We start from the raw sequence: 19,431 nt of genomic DNA on the forward strand, positions 1-19,431 counted from the left end.
AGGGAAGGCCTCATCGCCGACGAAGACTTGGGGAACAGGTCCCAGGTCTTCGGCTCCAGGGAGTGACGCAGGTGGTGGAATATCCAGGGTGCCATCCTGAAGTGCCTGGCCAAAGGCAGAGTCCCGGAGGGTCACGCCATCACTTCCCTTGCCGTAAGCACCAACATCGAAAACACGGAAACAGTAGATGGCATCTACGACAGCCAAGAGTACAACTGAATATGTACTCTTGTAGTTGTAGAATTGTGAACCTGAGCCTGGATTACTACATGTTTCCTGTCAATGGAGCCAAGACAGTTGGGGAAATTCCTCTCCAGGAACTCGGCAGCGATGGCCCTCCAGTCTTCCTCCTTGGGGACAGGCATGTTTTCACCAACCAGACAGTCCCAAATGGCTTGTGCCACAGAGGGGACAATGCCTGCCACCGTGGACCATCCAATTCGGAAGATGAATCCTATGGTCCTGTAGGAGTCCCCTGTCGCCAAGAATCTAAAATATAATAATTCAAAATAATGATCAATATAGTGTATAACTTGAATTCCACCCACATATTATATCTACTCATATAGCTACCTCATTCCTGTTTATTATGCTTTACTAATTATATTGTAATACTCATTAACAATGCCTTGAAACAGTACAATTCAGTCTATGACTATATCAATAAACTGTAGTCCAGGCCAACTCTACGCTAAGAAAGAATGGTACTATCTACTTAAAAGGGTTCTCTGGCTGTCCCCATAGGAGATCCCTTTTAGGTTCCAGGTAATACCGCTTTTGGTTCCAAGTAGAACCCTATTGGGTTCCATGTATTAAGTATTATACCTGTAACCAAAAATGGTTATCCTATGGGGAAAGCAGAAGGACACTTTTGGAACCTTTTTCTCTAAGAGTGTATGTGAGTCCAATAAGAATGTAATGAATGACTGTAACTGTCTTGAACAACAATGGGTCCTGGAGAAGACTAGCCTACCTTCATCAGGGCAGAAGGCACCTCAACTTTCTTTTAATTTGGTAATATGTCTTAATTAAAAAAGGATTATAAACCAACTTTGGGAAAAGTTATAGTCCCAATGAACATTCTGTAAAAGTACATCTGATGTCAAATAGGGACTATTAACATAAAAAACAATGTATCAAATAACAATCAATTATGGTATCAAAGGCTTTAAAAATGTACTAGAATGTAGCTTACCAGAGACAAATCGCCAGGCGTTCAACTGGGCTGATCGACTCCCGGTAGTTGTTATTCATCCGGGTGATCCTGGCTCCAACCATCTGGAGCAGGTGATCCAACTGGCTTCGATCCAGACGAAAGTAACTTCAGAATTCCTGTCCAAACAGTCGAAGCTCTTGAATTAGACGGTGGAACTCCCCTGCCTGCTTTCGGGACTTTAACCATCTCTGGACCCACACAGACCTGCGCTTTCGGCGGGACTGGTCCCGGCCCAACAGCGCAATCAAGACCACCTTCCTCAACGTTGGTCTCATTGTTGAAAGAGCCTACTCTGCTATCTCGACTATTTATTATTGCATTTCGCTCCAAAACTCCATTTTGGAGGGAAATTATATTATAGGCTCTAACAATTAATTTGTGGATGTCATCGAATAAATAATATACTTGGCAAATAAATTCATAAAAAATGTAAAGAAATTATGCAATCAAACTGTTTTTATGTAATCCCACATTTTACTGAATATGTGTGCAAAAAAAATCTACATTCATATTTTGCTACTTTCTGTGAAGTCTACGCATACAATTTGATGCATGCTTGAATGTTTGCACCACACAGAACGCACTGCAACTGCCTCTGCAACGCAATGCTGCAAGGCAAATGCAGCGTTCCATTGGAAATGAATGTACTTCTGGTGTATCGAAATGCAATGACACAGTCGATGTGTTCGAAGCGTAAAACAGAAGTCATTCCTATTTCTGACGCAGATCGCGCTGCAAGTCCTGCCTCTCCCATCTTCTCATTGGTTTGTAGAAGCAAGTACCCATGTGCCATCTCCTCATTGGTTATACCCACGTGGGTGATTGAAAGACGAACTGTTTTGCCGGTCGTCGTGGTAATACTTTGACCGTTTAGATGCCAATCACCATATAAATTTAAAGATGAAAAAGCCTGGAAGGAGGAGAGATGACTAGAAACGATTCGGTTGACCGTTTTATGTGTGGATTAATTGTCAGAGTAGAGGACCTTGTGCATTTCAGGTAAAATAACAACTCAATGTTTATATCCCAGGACAAATTAGCTAACAACAGTAAGCTAGCTAAATAGGACAAATTAGCTAGCATGTGCAATTACCATACATGTTTAATGCTTTTCGACCTGTCCCCAAATTAATGTAATTGGTTCAGAATTTGTTTTGACATTTTAACCTGCGTGTCGTGATCGCGTTTGCTGTGGGGGGACAAATACATTAATGCACGATCACGCGCGCAGCCAGTTTTGGTTCCGTGCAAGTGTACGTAAACTTCCGACTTCAACTGTACATGCCAATCATAAATCATAAGAGACTTGGCTGATGTACCAGCACTAGGTGGCACCAGAATGCCAAACACAGATTGGTTTGTAATACTGCAAAACGCGAAACGTAAGCCCTATGGCAGTGTCTCTAGTCTAGGCGACTATATAAGAGTTCCCTAGCTAATAATACAATTGTTTTTATTGCTCAGATACATTTTAAAGCTACCCCAAAAGGTTCAGAGAAAAGATTAAATGATAATAATAAGCCATTTAGCAGAAATGTGTACCCAAAGAGTTTTTGTGTGGGTGGCTCTAATGGGAATTGAAGCCACAACACTTGTCGTAGCAAGCACCATGCTCTGAGCCACACATGACCACCGATGTAATCAGAGAAAGATATGGCTTAAGTGTGGAGCAAACACTGTTCCACAAACACAGGTCTATACAGCCTGGAATCAAATTCACTTTAATCGTATCTAAAGACTGATCCCTTGTGTTAGATCATCCTCATCACTTCTCATTATCATGAGATGTCTGTCTCCTCCAGGGTCAGCGTTCTCCTCCAGCCTCTGCTCCTTAGTAATATGATGCTACTAGACAGTGCCCTTCATTCTCTCCTAATGGCTTCACTAACTGTTATATATCCCCTTCTGCTGTAAGCACATCCATTAAGTACCAGGAGGTCTGACACCAAATATTATTGAGTACAATAAATCAGGCTTTCTACATGTCATTAGTGTAAGTGTGGATCCCCTCCTAAGCAAGGTAATATAGAAAATAGCCACATACTTATTGGTCCCCTAAATGTGTGCTGGCTTAAGTCTGCTCAATATCATCCATATCTAACTCTTTCCGACTTATGGACCAATATGTGTCCACAACAGACACACTTTCCAAAGCGACAATTCAAATCCTAGATGAGAGCTAGACCAATAAAGTCTAGGAGTGATAACACCTCTTATCTATAGGCAGTCTGATTGGTCGGGTTTAACCCTGGGTCGTTGTCAGTGGAAACGCTATTGTCAGAGGGAAACGTGTTATATCACCAGGAGAGGCAAAGGACCTTCACATACAGATACTGACTCAACAACCTGACCTGGATATTTACCCAGTACCATCCTCCCTGACTACTGCTACAGCCAGCTCAGCCACTTCCTTTTCACGCGCACACACACACGCGCACACACACACACACACACACACACACACACACACACACGTGTCAATGTTTTATTTGCCTTAGGATGAATGAGTCAAGCCCTTATGTACCTTTGAGAAAAGAGAAGCTACACACAGATCATTTCATCCCTCTCTCACGGTACTGCATTGTGGATTAGTCACTGTTGCCAGGGCAACCTCTGAGGCTTTTGTTGATTCCTCACACACAACTTTATCACCCTACTGCTGCCTGGTTAATTTTTTATTTAACTAGGCAAGTCAGTTAAGAACAAATTCTTATTTACAATGACGGCCTATGAACAGTGGGTTAACTGCCTTGTTCAGGGGCAGAACGACAGAGTTTTACCTTGTCAGCTCAGGGATTCGATCTAACAACCTTTCAGTTAATGGCCCAATGCTCTAACCAGTAGGCTACCTGCTGCCCCTAATTCAAGGAGCTGTGTTGTGGTGCCACCTACCCCCTATGTTCTACTGCCTGACTAGCTTGCTGTGAAGTGGCCCAGCTGTGCCCAGGATGGTCAGTGTGATCTATGTTCAGCTCAACCTCGGCCTGGCGCGTGTCCTCCTTCCACTCCCTGTCTCCACATGGCTGCTGCCAGGCTGCTGGGACCCAATGGGAGGCCGTAAGCAGTCACATGGCTGCGGCTGATTGGTCAGATCAGAGGTTGGGAGGACAGTCAGTGAGTCAGTCAGTGAGTGAGTCAGTGAGTGAGTCAGTGAGTGAGTCAGACAGACACTCTATGTATGTCTGTGGCTTCAAGGCTCAGGCCTCATCTGCTGAGGTATCAGTTTAGTATGGATACAAACCGATACTGGCTTGCTTGGTTAAAACATGCTTAATAGCGAACGTGTCTACCTGAGACATTTGGGATTTTGCTGATGTGAGGAGACCCATCCACTGTCAAGAAGCCTAACTGTTAGACCCTAACAGACCAACACCAGCAGGGACAAGAAATTTGGGATTAAACATCGTCAACCAGAGGGTCCAGATATTGACGCTTTGGCAAACCATCACAAGTCAATTGCAATTATCTGTGAAAGACAAGCAGTATGCTTTCGAATGGGGTTATAGTAATGGGGACAAGCCTTCATCCCTGGCAGTGACTGTCGATGGTGCTTCGCTGTTGGAGAGTTAAGAATAGTGGGGGTACGCTGTACTGGTTGAACATTAACCTGTCACAATAATTAAAACAAAGATGCCATGATAAATAATAGTGTAATAGCCTAAAAGTTATCGTTACCACATGTCACCCCCATTAAAAATTAACGAATGGACTTGAAAATGTGTGGAATGCTCTCCAAAATGCGCTATGGATCGACATTTTGTGAAGGCAGAGATGAGTGGCCGAGACATCAATTCAGTGGACGCATCGATTCAGGTTACAAGTGTAGGCCTAATGAATGAAAAGAAGCAAATGTTTTGGGTGTTTTGTTACAGATGTCTTTTTCCATTCCCCAAATGGCGTGTGCACAGTGCACGGAAGCCTACGGATGCGGGGATTATTTTAGAGCGGACAAACGTGCGCAGGTAGCCAGGCTTACAGGAGAATTTTGAGGTGATTGACAATCCGATGAAAACATCATGACTGATTATGTTAATATACCCTGATCAAGACAGCTTGTCTGTGGAAACGTTGGTTATTAAATTGCATCTGAGCTCCTAGAGTGTGCAGCGCTCCGTTCATTTTTGAAGTGTTCTACTCCGCTAGCCAGCACCTCACCTAAATTGGTGTGCGCTTCTTTCGCCTCTTGGTTATGTTAATACCACATTAAAAGGTAATAGATTTTGAAAGTTGAACGACAAATCTTTATTATTAGGCCTACAGAGATGGTATTAGAGTAATAGGGACTCTACACTGGGTGTACAAAACAGTAGGAACACCTGCTCTTACCATGACATTTTACTGATCAGGTGAATCCAGGTGAATGCTATGATCCCTGTTAAATCCACCTAAAATCAGTGTAGATGAAGGGAAGGAGACAGGTTAAAGAAGGATTTTTAAGCCGGGAGACATGAATTGTGTGTGTGCCATTCAGAGGATGAATGGGCCTGACAAAAGATTGAAGTGCCTTTGAACGGGGTATGGTAGTATGTGCCAGGCGCTCCGGTTTGAGTGTGTTCAGAACTGCGACGCTGCTGGGTTTTTCACGCTCAACAGTTTCCCATTTTGTATCAAGAAAGAACATCCAGCCAACCTGAGTCGACGGACCAGCATCCCTTTGGAATGCTTTCGACACCTTGTAGAGTCCACACCCTGACGAATTGACTGGCAAGGGCACTAATATGGTGACCTAAGAAGGGCACTACTGAGGCAGGGGATAGTGGCTACTCACCAATGTGACAGGTGCCAGTGGAGGTGGTGTTAGAACAGGGGCAGGGGACACAGGCATCGGTGGTGGCAGCACCAGAGCTGCAGTAGAATCTAGGCTTGCATTCCTCACTGTTGGGTCCTTGAGTGTTGGCCTGGCAGTTCAGACAGATGCCTGTGGAAAAGGAGGGAAGTTATGGTTCAAAGTTAACGTCAATTTCCTATGCTTACATGTTTTGAAAACGGGTCTGTTTCTCCAATGTTGGGACTATGACATATGGTATTTATTGACCACACCTGAACACTGGTGGTTTGGTTTGTATAGTATAGAAACCATTAATCCAGGAAATACTAATCTCCTGCTGATTTGAGCCCCAGACTGTTTAGTTGCCTGTTACATAGTAATTGAGTTGAGAGGTTTTTGTGGAAAAGGAACCAATACTTCTATATGGGATATGAAATGATTCTGTATAGTGGGGCATTGCAGATGTTCTCTAAATGAAGGAATACAGTAAACACTATTGTTGTTTTCTGTCCTTCTCGATAGAGGACACCTCACGATAGAGGACACCTAACTATCACTCTTATCTAAAAAACAATGACCCTATAGTAGTAGGAACAAATCAGCTTGATTTTCCAGTATTCAAATTGAAATGGAACAGGTCACTGTCATGTTAATCTTGAAGAGACAGTCTAATGTGTTTTGCATACCCTCATGTTTCTTATGTAACGCTCCCTGGCTGACAGAGGGTCATTGTCGATGACATCAGACCTGAGCTAAGGAAGTACATCCACAGCATTTATCATTCTTCTGCATCACAATGGCAGACAGAGGGGTTCAACAATCCCATCCACCTTGACCCTCTCCAAGCCTCTCAATAGCTGTCCACTCACACAACGATACACAGGATGGGACACGGACACACACAGGATTAGTGTGTAACAGGTAATCAAATGGCTACCCAGACTATTTGCATTGTGTGCCCCCCCAACCCTCTTTTTACGCTGCTGCTACTCTCTGTTTATCATATATGGATAGTCACTTTAACTATACATTCATGTACATACTACCTCAATTGGGCCGACAAACCAGTGCTCCCGCACATTGGCTAACCGGTCTATCTGCATTGTGTCCCCACCCACCCACCACCCACCAACCCCTCTTTTACGCTACTGCTACTCTCTTCATCATATATGCATAGTCACTTTAACCATATCTACATGTACATACTACCTCAATCAGCCTGACTAACCGGTGTCTGTATGTAGCCTTGCTACTTTTATAGCCTCGCTACTGTATATAGCCTCTCTTTTTACTGTTGTTTTATTTCTTTACTTACTTATTGTTCACCTAATACCTTTTTTTGCACTATTGGGTAGAGCCTGTAAGTAAGCATTTCACTGTAAGGTCTACACCTGTTGTATTCAGCGCACGTGACAAATAAACCTTTTGATCGGATTTGAAAGGGTGATTGTTGTGGTTTGTAGATAGAAGGTGTGGTGTAGTGGATTACTCACCCGATTGCGGGTGGCAGTAGTTAGTAAGGCTGTTGCACTGACAGGGTTGGCACCCAGTGCTGCTGAAACGGAAGAAGCCTGGGTGGCACTCGTCACACTTGGGCCCGTACACTCCCGTCTTACACACACACATTCCTGAGCTGAAAGAACAGGAGAGCACAGTCAGCATCCAGCATACGGTCACATCACATACTTTGATCCTTCTCTATTTGATTGTCCAGCCTTTATGTTGTGTAACAGCCTAACTGTACTGCTGTAATGGTGGGTTTGAGAGCTCTCTACAGTCTGACAGGGAAACTGCACTATTTGGTTAGGATTGCATTAGCCATGACATTCTGTGTCCAGATTATTCTAACGGTTTCACACACGACATCCTGTAGGTTCCCCCTGAGTGGTTTCTCCCATCAATCCATCTGCTATCCATAACACGCCTTGGCCGTTTTGATTCAATTAGGAGATTGTTGTGGTTGTAATGTGTAACTTGTAGTTTTGCTTTAAAAGAAAATGAAAACCAGATCCTTCCCTCCATGGTGAACAGAGCACAGCTACTCCAGATGGGTTCAATGGCATAGGCTAGCCCAGCCCCCCATCCTCCACAGTTCAAAGCTGTCTACCTAATTCCACTAACATGGTTGGCATGTTCTGGGGGCTGGGCAGCATGGTAGAGTCTGGACCAGACTTTAGCACTCTAGGAACATCTGGTCCAAGGCTGGAGACTGGGAGCCTGCCTGGATCCCACAGCCTACAGGCCAGCCATGATAATGCTCAGCCTCACAGGGCCTCTTTCTGCCAGGCTTTCCTCTCATATACTATATTAGACAGTGACCTTGAGGAGGGAATGAGTCAGGGTACCTGTGGGATCCTCTTCAAGCATTCAGCACCTCTCAAGGGCTCTCAGCAAGACACAAAAGGACAAACCCCCTCCTGCGTAGCCCTCTCTCTTGCTGGGTAGAAAGAGCAGCTATGCCTGAAGAGAAGGGGTTTAAGAAAGATCTGTCTCGAGCAATAACTCATTTACACCCAGTTGTCTCTGGTCATCGTGGACTGACATGCAGTTCATAACTAACCCTGAATGGTACTGTGAGGATCTGCAGGGTTGGCCTATAATTAAAAAAAAAACAGGCAAGTCATTCATTACAGAGAATTCCCTGCGGTTTTGATTTAAAGTACAATTTTTTACAGAGAATTCACTGCAGTTTTGATTACAGTACAATGCCTTTTGGAAGGAGATGAAAGTAATCAATGATTACAAAATGAAAGGGAAGAATAAACACAGTTTGTCAACTGTTTATTGTCTATGTAAATCTCTGAGGTAATAAAATGGCGGGCTAAAACTAAACAATGGGTTAGTGTGCTGCTGCTGCTGCTGCTGATGATGATGCGTATGATTGCTGACAGCTGGAACTAGAGGGTGCTTTCTATTTGATTATCCAGTCTTGCTAGAGCCCACATAAATCCAATTCAACTTGAGCTCTTTAGCACACCGTCGAGCTTTGAACATCACTTATTTCATTCGCTAATATGTTCTGTCCTAATGCCAACATACTCCATTGCATTTCACCTGCACATTCCACATACTGCTGTGTGGCCAGCCTGCGAAACATTCAAGCTGAAGCATATATTGAATTATACAGCACATGAGACACTGGGGTGGGGGGCTACACTATAGGCTACAAACGCGTGCTCTGATTCCAAATCGTCCTGTGTGCTGATTCCCGAGTCGCAAAGGAAAAACACAACGCACAAGAGTCACGCCTGATCACTCCCTTTCACCCAAAAGATCAACCGAATAGATCTGTGGACTACTACAAGCCAAAAGCAACCAAGCCCAAGAAGTGACAGAGTAGTTGCCTTAATGCCTTCCCATGAGTGCGTGGGCCTTATTCAAATGAAGTCAAATTAAAACACTGCTATTGATGCAAATGTTATGTTGATGGTAATGCTTAGTGGACTGTGTGTAACCTGATGGGAAGAACAAGGCTTTTAGCAGCTCGGAAGGAACACAGACAGAGACACAAATTCAAAAAACCATGAACCCCCCCCCCAAAAGACAAAAATACACCATCATATGACTCCATGGGATTGAAGGCGGAGAGGAGAAAGCTACAGTAGCAGTAGACTTGGAGAGGGAGCCATAGGAATGTGACACAGTAGAGAAGTAAGAGCTCTTTTCTGTTCCTATGGTTGCAAAATTCCTGTCACTTTGTCAGGTTTTTCAGAAATCACATTTGAAAGACTCCCGGAATCAGGAGGGAATAAGCAGGAAATCCGGAATTCTCCAACCATGATTTCTGGAAAACCTGTGGATTTTGGGAAAGTTGCCAGAATGGTTGCTTATTTAGTTAAACAAAAAAAACAGACAAGAAATTTGGAGGCAGGTTCCCAGTGTCACTCAGTGATTCAGTCTCTCTGATGTAAGAAGCTTTTCTTTTCTGGCCAAAGGGAGCAGATGGTGAGACAATCTCATAGTTTAATGTGTTTTCAGCGAGACGTAAACAGTATTGTACGACAGCACTGATCTCCTCCTTGGTGGCCCAACTCCCTGACTTATCACCACCCAAAACCAACCTGTGATGAAACCCTAGAAGCCCCCCATCTGTGGTGGTATCTATTGAGCCACAATGAAACGTTCAAACTACCACCCACGTAGTGTCACTAGATGGAGGAGGGGGTTGTTTTGGTGGGCTTCAGTCTGCGTAGCCCAGCCACTCTGTTCCGTGTTACAGACGCATATTAACTAGGTCAGTATTACATGGCAACCAGGCTGTTCGGCTGTTCTGCTGCTGCCATGGCAATGCCGGCCATAAGTTGCTTGCGCTTGACTGGGGAATCACAATAGACTGAGTACATATCTGTGTTGACTGCATCCTCTTTAACCACAGGGAAACAGCAGAAGTCAGAAAATGCAGTCTGTGTTCTCATACACACAATGAGGTGGGAGAATGGTCGCCAGTCAAGAAAGACACAAACTGTTCTACACTAAGCATGTTTTAGAGTCAGGGCACACTGTCAGATCTTCAGAGAGAGAATGTTTAACAACATCAAGCGCCAAGAGTTGTGATCCATTCCAGAGCACCCCTGGCTCAGGATCATACATTGGGCCAGTTATGTAACTCAGCTCAGAGTAACGCCTGGCACAATGTGCTGGCAGACATGGCCACTGCACTGCACTCCAGCCATTAGAGCAACAAAGCCTCCCCATTGAGTCCTTGCCTCTAATACAGCATGGGATGCTGCCACCTGCTAATGTGAGTGTTGGGTTGGTCGCCTGCAGTGGCCTGTCACTAGGGCTCTAACTACACAGCACTATCCTCTTCGTTCTTCCTCCCCGTCAGAGAAGGCACCCAGCTGTGCTGGTGTAACATATACCAGGAGAGTCCTGTGACGTTTGGATTCCAATGCACCAACCTACTTCCTGCACTCCGGAGCCAACTGCATGCACCACTAGATCAAGAGGCTAACATGTCGCTCTGGAGAAAACAGTAACAGTTAATTTCAGGTGTGAGATAAGGACATCAATGCACTACGGCTCCCCCCACAGTGCTCTGCTAAACTGGTTCATGATGACATGACCCCATCAAAGGGAAGGGAGAATATTGAGAGGGATCTCCCCGGGTTCCCATTGATTGCCCCAGTAATGTCCAATCAAACTCGCATGAAAAGGGAGAGGTGTGCGCCGGAATCCTTGAAAAGAGAGTGCTTTTTCAACTAAATATCCTAAAATAAAGAAATGAAAGCAGCCAAAACACATTTACACCAAGGCGTGTTTTCATAATCATACAAAATGGCTCGCAATCTCTCAATTCCTTCCTGACAAGAAATATGCAAACATGAAAAAGTATTATTCAAATTTGTTTCGGCTACTGTATTAGAGAGTGAGACTAGGCGGAAATAACTGCCCCAAATCAATATTTCATTACAGACTGTTTCCATTCCATAGAGGACGAGGGTGAAAAATAAATGTGCAACTTTAAAAACAGTGCCCCTAAGGATTGGCCCAAATAAACTATTGATATAACATTTATGGCGAAAGGAAGTCATTTGAGCTAGAACATAATTGTTTTTGGTAGTATATTGACATAATTGTGGAGCTAAATCATGGTAGTGGTTTATAGAGCAGTACCACGTCATATCAGAATACAATCATTAATTTAGTTGCTAAGATACAGTAACATGAAGCCTCCTACTATGTCATGCTACTGTCTCTTAGCAACAGCTTCTTTTTCCCACAGGCTTGAGATTAGTCCCATTTCTATCAGACTCTCTGTGCGGCGGTATCTGTTCGTCAAGCCCCCCAGCCTACACAGAGAGACAGAAAGTGCAGTCTGCACTGTTTCCAATGCTGCACTCCTTATTATTTAGTATTGAGGCCCTAGATGAAGCAGACTACAGGAGGGCGTCAGGAGTACGAACGGGTGCAAAACCTATCCTGTTCGGCTGAGGATTAGCGTCAAATCACCTTCATGTGTTGAGGTTGTTAACGCAGATCGCGATTTCGAAAAGGGCTCAAGACGAGACTGGCCAGGTTCACCTCCTGCAGTCTGCCATCTGTATATGTACACATACTGTATGAGCATATTGTCATGAACTATCAGCCAAATAGGCACAGGTCAATTCATGATCACTAATCATCACGCCTGAAAACAAATTATCAGCGGAAGGCTCTGAGACAAGCTCACAGTTCGGTAGCTTTTGTTTTGACTGATGGGCCCTGTGGCCAAGGATCTATTTCCCGGTTTGTTGTTGGTCCCCTGTGGATCTAGTTTGGTAAAGAGCACAGCGGGACACAGTAAGACATAGCTTCTTACAGATGAGTGAATGAAAAAGTAGCAACTTCCTACCAACGTGGTCTAGTAGGCTGGGAACCGAGCATATTCTTATAGCAATGTAGAGCTGCTACCAAGAGGAGCACATCCTTCCTATGCAAGATAAAAAGCGACGACAACTGAAACCGAAACAGTACATCTCATATTGAGCTTCAACTACAACGAATACATCAACCTTCAATGGATTTACCATGTTTGTCTGAAGAGAACTGTGGCTATACTTTAAGACTATGGCACTATACAGATCAGGTATATGCACATGCTTAACCTAGATCCGGTCAGTTCATGTCCTTGAGGAAATGTGAAGAACAAAGAGCTCAAGTTGAAATCCCAGGCAGGCAGCTCTGATCCAGACGTCTGCAAGCCAATGACTTCCTGGTCCTCTCCCAGGTTCCAGGCTGGAACATATCAGTATTGTGCTGGGATCTGGAACCAGTAGGTGATTAGTTTAATCCAAGCTCTCTGTTCCTGGCCATGCAATTAAATAGACCTAAGCGAAAACACACAGAGACACAGAGTTCCAATAGCAAATGTGATAGAATGCCAAATGGCAAAGTAAAAGATGAATATGACTGTAATATGAAAGGCTGGAGTGTCCATCAGTAAATGAGAGGCATCCTCTAAAGCAGGGCTGCCCAACCCTCTTCCTGGAGATCTACCGTCCTGTGGGTTTTCAGTCCAACCCTAATTTAACATACCTGATTCTACTAATTAGGTGCTCAACAGGACCTTAACTAGCTGAATCGGATATGCTAAATTAGGGTTGGACTGAAAACCCACAGGATGGTAGATCTCCAGGAAGAGGGTTGGGCAGCCGTGCTCTAAAGCATGAGGGAGGCTGGGGGGTCTGGGAGCCAGCTAATCTGTGTAAATCACAGTGCTTACCCACTGGGAGAGAGCTGGCCTCGCCTGGGTTAGACCACCACTATGCTAGCTGGGTTAGCACTGGGTAGGCTCAGACTGTCTGAGCAGGATCATATTATGTGGGCTCGTGTTACTGCGTGAGGGCAGGGATAGCCCCATACGCTCCTGCCCTCAGAATAAACCCCTGGCCTAGCTGCCCCTTCACCTGCTCCTCAATGGATCTATACTCTACTCATGCCGTTTTTGTGGTAAATTAGGTTCTCTCCCTGAATTTGAATCCTACAGCTTGAGCCCCATGTATATTCCTACATGAATGTACAAAATGTTTGTCATAAACTTAATTTGGCACAATAAAACAAACTCTATGTTATCTACCTGCTTGCTGTATGTTGACAGTTGATTCACAGCCACTGGGCATTAGAAACATCACAAGGATGTTCACTCAGCTTTCTGACCAGACACATTCCTTTCAATGGTTCAGAAACCAAAATACGACAGCTATTTTTAGCGTGTTCCTAAGCCAAACAAGCTGCCTCTCACCAAGTCACACTCTTTCTGACACTGTAAGGCTGTATCTGAGGCAGTGTGTTGTTTAGCTCAGGATATGAGAACCAACCGAGGTCTGGCGAACCAACTGTCTCTCGCTACAAAGGCCAGGGGGATGGTGGCCTGGTGAAGGCTGCTGAACAAGACCAGGAAGATAATGACTCCACAAGATGGCTCCAGTATATCATAAACACTAGAGATTTGAAGCTGCTCTAACTCTACAACATCTTGTGTGATAAGTTCATGTATATTTCAGAGCAGTATCTTTTATGCACAACAGTGTCTGCTAAATCAGTCATTCAAACAGTTTTTCTACATTGTGATTTCTAAAACTACATCTCCCGGAGCTTTCGCCAAAGATGCAGTAGATAGGGACGCCCAAAAAATCTGAATTGATTCTGGTTTGGTAGGTGGTACGCTCTACTGAATGTAGTGTTTAATTCCCAGTGCCATTAGTGCACAGAGGAAGCAAGTGCTCTTACCTGTCACATAGGTGGTTGACAGCACCGTAGGAGTCACAGCCGCAGGCTATGCAGCTGGTGGTGCCATTGGTGAAGTGTCCGTCCTCACAGTCCTCACACAGCAGCCCCGTGTACCCTGACATGCAGACACACTGGCCTGTCTTCTTGTCACAGTCATCCACGTCTAGAACACCCTCGCTGCTGCAGTTACACAGAGACTCTGCAGGGACAGAGAGGAAGAGAGAGGGGGAGATTGTTATGATACGGCACCACTAGGATATTCTGTACACACACATATACTATGAGAAGTGTCAGATCTGGATGACCGTGTAGACACTGCCGTGTGGGCATGTATTATTTATTTGAGCTCAGGTATGATGAGCATGGAGTCCTAGTGTTCCTTCCACCTCTCTCCAGTCTGTTTCCAAGAGAGAGATGGAGGTGGGCGCAGAAAATGAGGAGGTAGGATAGAGACCGACTGTTGATGCATGAGACGTGTTTCTTCCCGTGGGACAAATGTGAAATAGTAAAAACTGCCTCATGACATGCATAGGAAATACCGCAGTTGGTGTGCTGTTGAGCACATGTGGGCTGTTCTTACAGGAGAGGAGACCGGTTGCTGCTACTCACACAGCCTAATTTACAAGAATGATGTGGGAGGCTGGGGGAGGCAGGGCGGCTGCACTCTGTCATACCGTAAACCATTATACAATACTGTACATTGAAAGCTGAGAACAAAAAATGAAAGGTTTGAGGAATAATGTTAATTGCTGAATGTGTGTCATATTATGCACATGACGAGAGCAAACGAACAGTTGAAAATCCACAGTGTGTTGACAAGGTTGCTTGTCCTTGCAAGTCCATGTAGAGGTTGAAATTGAAACAAATGGGTGTTGAAGTAAAACAGTGTGTCCTATGATCCAATATGGTATTGTGCTGTGTTGACTATTAGCACAGTACTGTATGTTTCAGTGCAGTGAGATAGGAAGGGTTTGACCTTAACATAGTAACTTTTGTCCAACATTACTGCTCTAAACGTTCAGAACACATTGTTGTGCTGTCTTCTCAGACATCGGCAATAGCCATTACAGAGGATTTAATGTCATTTTCTGCAACATTAGCGTCCTCAGATCAGCGCTCTCCATCTCTGGCCATTGTCCAGCTTTATGTAACAGTGAAAGGGCATGGTTATGCAAGCCTGGAGTGCACTGTCAGCTTTCTACTTGTTCAATGAAGCCATCTTCCCTGCACAACCCCTCAGACTGTGTGAGATCCTGGGCCGTGTAGCTGCCAATCTTGCTCGATTGGGCGTACGAACGCACAAGGTTTCACTCTCTTGTATTAGATTTGACCCAAACCTGTAGTTTTTAAGTTAGGCCAATAAGTGTCTTTGGCCTATTGTCTTGAAGTATTAAGGCTACTACAAGCTTCACTCCACTGATCTACGTGCGTGCACATGGGTGGAGTGGGATTTTGGGAAGGCAAGGAAGAGTTGCCTTCCATTGCTAAGACGTTGCACAGATCGAACAATGAGCCAGATGTTTCACCAGGTGTATAAACTTGAAGCATCCAGTTGGCACTTTTAGAGGGGCGGCAGGTAGCCTAGTGGTTAGAGCATTGGACACGTAACCCAAAGGTTGCAAGATTGAATCCCCGAGCTAACAAGGTAAAAATCTGTCATTCTGCTCCTGAACAAGGCAGTTAACCCACTGTTCCTAGGCCATCATTGAAAATAATAATTTGTTCTTAACTGACTTGCCTAGTTAAATAAATAAAAAATACAAATCTCCCTTACCAACAAATATAGTGACTAGAGGAAGCCCAGTGACTGGCAGTGAGAGAAGGATGGATTTTGGCATACATTTATTTCGCAGTTGAAACATGTGATCTCAATTCAAATTAATTAAAAATTAAAAGCTGACTTGTCTTGAGTCAATAAGTATTAATGCCCTTTTATGGCAAGCCTAAATAAGTTCAGGACTAAAAATGTGCTTAACAAGTTACATGGATTCACTCTGTGATTTTTGACTATTGGTAGATGTGTTTAAAAAAAACATTGAATATCCCTTGGAGCATGATTACATTATTAATTATCATTGTTGATAGACAACAATAATTGTTTCACCTCTTCCACACGGACGTTATGGAATTCAAAAGTACAATTCTTGTCTCTCATAATTTGGTCCGATATACTTGGATGTGTAATGTCAGCGTTTGTTGCTGGCATGTCATCCCTAAGTTTGGTTATCGTGCCAATGAAAAAGTCATTAAAGTAGTTTGCAATATCAGTGGGCTTTGTGATGAATGAGCTGAGTTGGCCTTTTTCCCCAAAATGTAATTTAAGGTGCCCCAAAGATTTTTACTATCATTCTTTATATAATTTCTTTGTTTCATAGTGTAGTATTTTTATTTAGTTTAGTCACATGATTTCTTAATTTGCAGTACGTTTGCCAATCAGTTAGGCTGCCAGACTTAACTTCCATACCTTTTTCCTCATCCCTCTCAACCATACCATTTTTCAATTCTTCATCAATCCAAGGGGATTTAACAGTGTTTCCAGTAATTTTCTTAATGGGTGCCTGCTTATTAGTAACTGGAATAAGTAGTTTCATAAATGTGTCAAGTGCATCATCTGTTTGCTCCTCATTACACACCACAGACCAGCGAATATTCTTTACATCATCAACATATGCATCACTACATTATACACTATATTAGGACCAGCATTTGGAACTTTGGTTTTCCTAGATATGGCTATTATATTGTGATCACTACATCCTATGGATTTGGATACTGCTTTAAAGCAAATATCTGCAGCATTAGTAAAGATGTGATCAATAGATTGATGATTTAATTCCTGTGCTGTTTGTAACTACCCTGGTAGGTTGACTGACATGATCCAGGTTGCAGGCACTGGTTACAGTTTAAAGTTTTTTTCCTGAGTGGGCAGCTTGATATTTAAATCACCCAGAAAATATACTTATCTGTTGATATGACATACATTATCAAGCATTTCACACATATTATCCAGATACTGACTGTTAGCACTTGGTGGACTATAGCAGCTTCCCACAAGAATGGGCTTTAGGTGAGGCAGATGAACCTGTAGCCATATTACTTCAACAGTATTTAACATTAGATCGTAAGCTTTACAGGAATGTGGTTCTGAATATACAGTCGTGGCCAAAAGTTTTGAAAATGACACAAATATTAATTTCCACAAAGTTTGCTGCTTCAGTGTCTTTAGATATTTTTGTCAGATGTTACTATGGAATACTGAAGTATAATTACAAGCATTTCTTAAGTGTCAAAGGCTTTTATTGACAATTACATTAAGTTGATGCAAAGAGTCAATATTTGCAGTGTTGACCCTTCTTTTTCAAGACCTCTCTAATCAGCCCTGGCATGCTGTCAATTAACCTCTGGGCCACATCCTGACTGATGGCAGCCCATTCTTGCATAATCAATGATTGGAGTTTGTCAGAATTTGTGGGTTGCTTGTTTGTCCACCCGCCTCTTGAGGATTGACCACAAGTTCTCAATGGGATTAAGGTCTGGGGAGTTTCCTGGCAATGGACCCAAAATATTGATGTTTTGTTCCCCGAGCCACTTAGTTGTCACTTTTGCCTTATGGCAAGGTGCTCCATCATGCTGGAAAAGGTATTGTTCGGCACCAAACTGTTCCTGGATGGTTGGGAGAAGCTGCTCTCGGAGGGTGTGTTGGTACCATTCTTTATTCATGGCTGTGTTTTTAGGCAAAATTGTGAGTGAGCCCACTCCCTTGGCTGAGAAGCAACCCCACGCATGAATGGTCTCAGGATGCTTTACTGTTGGCATGATACAGGACTGATGGTCGCGCTCACCTTGTCTTCTCCGGACAAGCTTTTTTCTGGATGCCCCAAAACAATGACTTTCCTCCAGTCCTCAGCATCCCTGTACCTTTTGCAGAATATCAGTCTGTCCCTGATATTTTTCCTGGAGAGAAGTGGCTTCTTTGCTGCCCTTCTTGACACCAGGCCATCCTCCAAAAGTCTTCTCCTCGCTGTGCGTACAGATGAACTCACACCTGCCTGCTGCCATTCCTGAGCAAGCTCTGTACTGGTGGTGCCCCGATCCCGCAGCCAAATCAACTTTAGGAGATGGTCCTGGCACTTGCTGGACTTTCTTGGGCGCCCTGAAGCCTTCTTCACAACAACTTAACCGCTCTCTTTGAAGTTCTTGATGATCCGATAAATGGATGATTTAGGTGCAATCTTACAGGCAGCAATATCCTTGCCTGTGAAGCCCTTTTTGTGCAAAGCAATGATGACGGCACGTGTTTCCTTGCAGGTAACCATGGTTGACAGAGGAAGAACAATGATTACAAGCACCACCCTCATTTTGAAGCTTCCAGTCTGTTATTCGAACTCCATCAGCATGACAGAGTGATCTCCAGCCTTGTCCTCATCAACACTCACACCTGTGTTAACGAGAGAATCACTGACATGATGTCAGCGGGTCCTTTTGCGGCAGGGCTGAAATGCAGTGGAAATATTTTTGGGGGATTCAGTTCATTTGCATGGCAAAGAGGGACTTTGCAATTAATTGCAATTAATCTGATCACTTTTCATAACATTCTGGGGTATATGCAAATTGCCATCACACAAACTGAGGCAGCAGACTTTGAAAATGTATATTTGTGTCTTTATCAAAACTTTTGGCCACGACTGTAGACCGCAACATCGCCTCTGTTGGCATTTCTGTCTTTTCGGGAGATGTTATAACCATGTATTGCTACCACTGTATCATCAAAGGTATAATCTAAGTGAGTTTCAGAGATAGTCGGAATATGAATGTCATCTGTTACAAGCAAGTTATTGACTTCATGGACCTTGTTTCTTAGGCCACATATGTTAATATGGGCTACTTTTAGCACTTTTCTAGTTTGCTTTACTGGGAAGCTTATCAGAGGTAGACTTACTCATGTTATTTACATTGGAGCTGATAGTGCAGGGTGAGCTGCATAAAGTGATCTTCCTAATATTGCACACCGCCTCAGTGCTAACAGTGTACCTCTGGTTTATAGGCTCATGATTACTGCTTACAATAGTAGTAGGATAAACAGATGTATTCAGTGCAATTAAGGGTACATACATTAAATGACCTACATTTGTGTTTGCCAATGCCCCTAAGATCATGTACATTTGTGTTTGCCAATGCCCCTAAGATCATGTACATTTGTGTTTGCCAATGCCCCTAAGATCATGTACATTTGTGT

General features: G+C 43.7%; 1 protein-coding gene across 2 annotated transcripts in view; it reads right to left on the minus strand.

The window, feature by feature from the left end:
* Positions 1–19,431, minus strand: part of LOC135514240 (multiple epidermal growth factor-like domains protein 9) — a 34,426-nt gene that overhangs the window by 7,311 nt on the left and 7,684 nt on the right. For both annotated transcript variants that reach the window (XM_064937578.1, XM_064937577.1), the window contains exons 2-4: positions 14,196–14,394; positions 7,478–7,617; positions 5,985–6,134 (exon numbers count right to left, since the gene is read on the minus strand). In XM_064937578.1, coding sequence (XP_064793650.1) covers positions 5,985–6,134; positions 7,478–7,617; positions 14,196–14,394 — 489 coding nt within the window. The remainder of the gene's footprint in view (positions 1–5,984; positions 6,135–7,477; positions 7,618–14,195; positions 14,395–19,431) is intronic.

The sequence above is a fragment of the Oncorhynchus masou genome, chromosome 25, assembly GCF_036934945.1.
Source record: "Oncorhynchus masou masou isolate Uvic2021 chromosome 25, UVic_Omas_1.1, whole genome shotgun sequence".
In the NCBI taxonomy this organism is placed as follows: domain Eukaryota; kingdom Metazoa; phylum Chordata; class Actinopteri; order Salmoniformes; family Salmonidae; genus Oncorhynchus; species Oncorhynchus masou.